The sequence below is a fragment of the Eubalaena glacialis genome, chromosome 1 (assembly GCF_028564815.1).
Source record: "Eubalaena glacialis isolate mEubGla1 chromosome 1, mEubGla1.1.hap2.+ XY, whole genome shotgun sequence".
NCBI classification, from domain to species: domain Eukaryota; kingdom Metazoa; phylum Chordata; class Mammalia; order Artiodactyla; family Balaenidae; genus Eubalaena; species Eubalaena glacialis.
The window spans coordinates 24,067,920-24,073,445 of record NC_083716.1 but is presented as its reverse complement, the minus strand read 5'-3'; the positions used below and the strand labels follow the sequence as shown (position 1 = coordinate 24,073,445).

Sequence of the window (5,526 nt, the reverse complement as noted above, 5' to 3'; positions counted from 1 at the left end):
CACCACTGAAATAATTCGCTGAACATTCATCCTCCCCAAAAATATGGAGAATATTTATTTCGCATGTAATTTTTTTTTTTTTTTGCAAGGGGCACTGAAATATTAAACTATCAGGTAAATAATAGGACAAGGAAGTTTTTCTTGTTTTAGCCCATGCACAAGTGATTAGGAAATATACGTGCTGTGTGTACTGTGCGTTTTGAACAAAAAAAAATATTTATAGAATACAGTAACTGGAGAAAAAAGTACAGTCAGAAGGTAACAATGTATTGTTTGAAGACTCTAAATTTGGTTACCCTTGAAAGCATTCTGAGCTGCACTAGTTGCTGCGGTTGAAGCTGCATTTGCAGCTGCAGTCTGGACAGTTTTGTTGGACATCACACCTGTTGCAAACTCTTGTTGGGCCTTCTCAAAACTAGCACCTGTTGTGCGATACAGTCCATGTACCTTTTTAAACATAACTAGTGAGATGACTGCTGATGCTGTGAAAAGTGCTGCTATGATTATCATCATGATTCCAACAGGAATACTTTTGTTGAGACCAGTAAGGGATGAAATCCAACCGCAGTTACCCCAATTATGAAATCCTGCAGCCTGGAGTACATGCACAGCAAACTGACAAATATAGGCAAAAAAGAATACAAAGAATCTGAATGAACTGTCACTCCTGAAAGCTCCGTAAAGTGGTCAGTACCAACAGACAAATGAACAAGGAGTAAAAAGCAAGAACCACAGGATACTCAATCCAAAATCAACCCCTCTTGGAGGATCAACACAAAACCAAGCCAAGCATCCGAAGATATTTAGAAACAGTGTTACAGCATGGAACATCCATAAGTAGTACATAATCTTTACTGTCTTTTGGAATTCTACAGGAATGTCTACAGAAAAATCCTGATAGAAACAAGGTCCCACAGGAAAATTGTCAGGAAGAGGTGGCCAATTGTTTTTTCTGCCGTGTTGACTGAGATTTTGCATTTCTCGTTCTCGACGATCTAATTCTGCTGCTTTTCTTTCTAGTTCTTCCTGGCGTTTAAGAAGTTCAGCTTGGGCCAAGGCATGCTCCTTTGCAATCTGTGTATAAGCCGGATGTTCCTCTGTTGGTTTCATTATTGCTGGTTGTGTACTGGGTACGTTAGGCACTTTCACATTGCCCGGTGGAGGTGTTCTAGAATCCGAGAATGGATTGTATTCATCAAGTCCTGGTGGGACATTTCTTGTCACTTGTGTAACTGATGGGTCCTTGAAAGGGTTGTTGAGATCCGGGTCTGCAAACGGGTTACTATCAAAATCCGACATCTCGCGCTCGGCGTCACCCACCCTACCCAGGCGCAGAGAGAGAGAGGAGGCGAGGCCGCCGCCCCCCTGCGCGCCCACGTCGCTGCCACCGCGGCCGCCGCCGCAGCCGCCGAGCAGATCCGGGTGCAGCTCGCGAGGCCACCCAGCCGGCCGTGCCACTGAGCACGCCCGGTGCGACGGGCTGCCAGACGCCGGCGCAGCTCCTAGTTCGCCATCCCGTCCCTCCGGGCTGGGGGTGCCTTCTTGAGAAAGCCCATGATCCAGTTTTTGCCTGATTGCTGATGGCTGATTGCCATCCTAGTAATGGTATGTTTTTGGATCCCATAGGTACTTACACACATTTATCAGGTATTGGAAACTTCTTGGCTTCATTAGAGACGTGCTTTCCTAGTGTCTTACTTTTTTTCACCTACACAATATGTCAAGTGTTAACCTGTAATTATACCTGGAAGTCCAACTTCAAAGATTAAACCCAAAGTTTCAAGATTTACTCTAGTTCATAAAGCCTTTCAAAACTTTACTTGCTACTCCCATACATCTTGTTACCTTCCTTTGATAAATCTCTTATCAGCCCTGAACTGAAACACAGAGCACCGCACAGCACAGGCAGAGCTATAAATTTTTACTCAAGTGATGGGCGTCATTTGAACATGTCCTGACATCGATGCTGCCAGCTCCAATTCCACATCATGGCTTCATTTCTTGAAACAATGGACAAAATTTGAGCTAGTCTAACAGAGTTACCATTAAAAGGGGGAAAACAAGCTATTGAGAATAATTTTAATAAAGAATGGAAGATAAATTGCTTTAAAAAAAAAAAAAGGATTTAAAAAAACCCTCTTAAGAAATTATGGTTAAATCTCAAACTGACTTTGCAGTGTTAATTATAAAACTATACTTATAGCTATCTGCAATTTTAGTTCTCCAAAGCATTCTCTCTGGTTACCTTTGATTCTCAAAACTCTTCATTTTCCTGCTATTACCACCTTTGTTTTAGGCCACAAAGGTAGTTGATTACTTCAGTTTCTTTTCTTTTTTAAAAATCATCTTTCTGGTCTCCACTCTGACTCCTCTTAGATCCTGCAAAGTATTTGCTGACTGTTGATGAATTCATTAATCTGTTGCTGTGTTGGCATTCTGTGCCTCATTTTTCCCTGAAAATTGTGTTTGTTTTAACTTTTTATTATGGAAATTTCAAAAGTACACAGAAGTACAGAGATTAGTGTAATAAATCGCCATGTGTCTATTATCCAGCTCAACAGTTAACAATGTATATATAGCTAATCTTATTTTATCTATCTTAGATTATATTTATATAATTTTATTCATCATACAGATATGTAATTTTGTTGTCTTTCCAAGAGACAATGACTCCTAGTAATTCAATACCATTATCTAATGTTAATATTGACAGTATTAATTGTTACCAATTTTACTAGGAAGGATTTCAACTAATATCAAAACCATGTTTAAATTTCAACAACTGTCATATAAATGTCTTAAAAAATTAACATGTTTTTATTTCCTGTTTCAATCAAGCAGCTTTTTTTAAATTGTGGTAAGAACACGTAACATGAAATCTAGCCACTTAACACGTTTTTAAGTATACACTACAGTATTGTTAACTGTAGGCACTCCATGGGACAGAAGATCTGTAAAGCTTATTCATTTTACAAGACAGAAACTATACCCGCTGATGGGACTTCCCTGGTGGTCCAGTGGTAAAGAATCCACCTTCCAATGCAGGGGATGCGGGTTCGATCCCTGGTCGGGGAACTAAGATCCCACATGCCGTGGGGCAACTAAGCCCGCGCGCCACAACTACTGAGCCCGAGCGCCCTGGAGCCTGTGCGTCACAACTAGAGAGAGAAAATGCGCATGCCACAGCTAGAGAGAAGCCCCCTTTGCCACAAGGAAGATCCCACGTGCGGCAACTATAAGTCCCGACACAGCAAAAAAAAAAAGAAGAAAGAAAAAGAAACTATACCTGTTGAATAGCAACCCATCATTTCCCCCTCCCCCAAATCCCTGGCAACCACCGTTCTACTCTTTATCTCTGTGAATTTGACTAGTTTAGATATCTCATATAAGTGGAATCGTGTATGTGTCCTTCTGTGACTGGCTTATTTCAGTTAGTGTGATGTCCTCCAGGTTCATCCATGTTGTCAAGTGTTGCAGAATTTCCTTCTTTGTAAAGGCTGATAATATTCCATTGTGTACATATATGGTATTTTCTTTATCCATTCACCTGTTGATGGACACTGGGGTTGCTTCCATATCTTGGCTGTTGTGACTAACACTGAAGTAAACATGGAAGTGCACATATCTCATCAATTCTTTTGGTTATATGCCCAGGAGTGGGATTGCTCGATCATATGGTAATTCTATTTTTAATATCTTGAGAAACCTCCATACTGTTTTCATAGAGGCTGTACCATTTTACATTTCCACCAAAAATGTACAAGGATTCTAATTTCTCCACATCCTCTCCAACACCTGTTATCTTTCAGTTTTTTGATAATGTCTTTTTTATGGTTGGTTCGTTCAAATAAGACTGTACACACTGCCCTTGGTTAATGGTCATTATTTAGTTTGCTCTGTAACAGTCCCTCCTCTCTTTTCTTTTCTTTTTCCCTTGCAAATTTTACATGGAAGGACCTGAATTCTATATAATTTCCTGTAGAGAATCTTATAGAGTTTCCTACATTCTGGATTTGACTGATGACATTCCTGTGGTATTATAGAACAAGTTTGTCTATCTCTGTATTTTCTATAAATTATTAATTAGATCTAGAGCCTTGATGAAACTAAGGTTTGATTTCTTTTTTGGGTGTGTGTGTAAAGTATAGTATAGGTCATGCTGGCTACTGCCTATTGTACCACATCAGTAAAAACAACAAAGTTTGACTAGATAGAGGAGGTGAGTGGCATCTAGGGGTAAAAGCAATATTATATGCTAAGGTCCTGTGGCAGGAAGGAAACTGGTCCATCAAAGAGATTTTTTTTTTTTTTTTACATCTTTATTAGAGTATAATTGCTTTACAATGGTGTGTCAGTTTCTGCTTTATAACAAAGTGAATCAGTTGTACGTATGTCCCCATATCTCTTCCCTCTTGCATCTCCCTCCCTCCCACCCTCCCTATCCCACCCCTCTAGGTGGTCACAAAGCACCGAGCTGATCTCCCTGTGCTATGCGGCTGCTTCCCACTAGCTATCTATTTTACGTTTGGTAGTGTATGTATGTCCATGCCACTCTCTCACTTTTTCTCAGCTTACCCTTCCCCCTCCCCGTATCCTCAAGTCCATTCTCTAGTAGGTCTGCATCTTTATTCCCATCCTACCCCTAGGTTCCTCTGACCATTTTCTTTTTTTCTTTTTTTCTTTTTTTCTTTTTTTCTTTTTTTTAGATTCCTTATATATGTGTTAGCATACAGTATTTGTTTTTCTCTTTCTGACTTACTTTAATCTGTATGACAGCCTCTAGTTCCATCCACCTCACTACAAATAAATCAGTTTCGTTCCCTTTTATGGCTGAGTAATATTCCACTGTATATATGTGCCACATCTTCTTTATCCATTCATCTGTTGATGGACACTTAGGTTGCTTCCATGTCCTGGCTATTGTAAATAGTGCTGCAATGAATATTTTGGTACATGACTGTTTTTGAATTATGGTTTTCTCAGGGTATATGCCCAGTAGTGGGATTGCTTGGTCATATGGTAGTTCTATTTTTAGTTTTTTAAGGAACCTCCATACTGTTCTCCATAGTGGCTGTATCAATTTACATTCCCACCAACAGTGCAAGAGGGTTCCCTTTTCTCCACACCATCTCCAGCATTTATTGTTTCTAGATTTTTTGATGATGGCCATTCTGACTGGTGTGAGATGATATCTCATTGTAGTTTTGATTTGCATTTCTAATGATTAATGATGTTGAGCATCCTTTCATGTGTTTGTTGGCAATCTGTATATCTTCTTTGGAGAAATGTCTATTTAGGTCTTCTGCCCATTTTTGGATTGGGTTGTTTGTTTTTTTGATATTGAGCTGCATGAGTTGCTTGTATGTTTTGGAGATTAATCCTTTGTCAGTTGGCTTCATTTGCAAATGTTTTCTCCCATTCTGAGGGTTGTCTTTTGGTCTTGTTTATGGTTTCCTTTGCGTGCAAAAGCTTTTAAGTTTCATTAGGTCCCATTTGTTTATTTTTGTTTTTATTTCCATTTCTCTA

At 39.5% G+C, this 5,526-nt stretch overlaps 1 protein-coding gene across 1 annotated transcript; it reads right to left on the bottom strand.

Moving 5' to 3' along the window:
- Nucleotides 1-236: 236 nt before the first annotated feature.
- LOC133093587 (secretory carrier-associated membrane protein 1-like) lies at nucleotides 237-1,358 on the bottom strand. The gene has a single exon (XM_061193514.1). The coding sequence runs from the start codon at nucleotides 1,297-1,299 to the stop codon at nucleotides 688-690; it is 612 nt and encodes a 203-aa protein (XP_061049497.1). The 5' UTR covers nucleotides 1,300-1,358; the 3' UTR covers nucleotides 237-687.
- Between the last annotated feature and the right edge of the window lie 4,168 nt (nucleotides 1,359-5,526).

Excerpts from the sequence above, each read along its gene's own strand:
- LOC133093587 (XM_061193514.1), bottom strand. The coding sequence starts at position 1,299 with ATGTCGGATTTTGATAGTAACCCGTTTGCAGACCCGGATCTCAACAAC.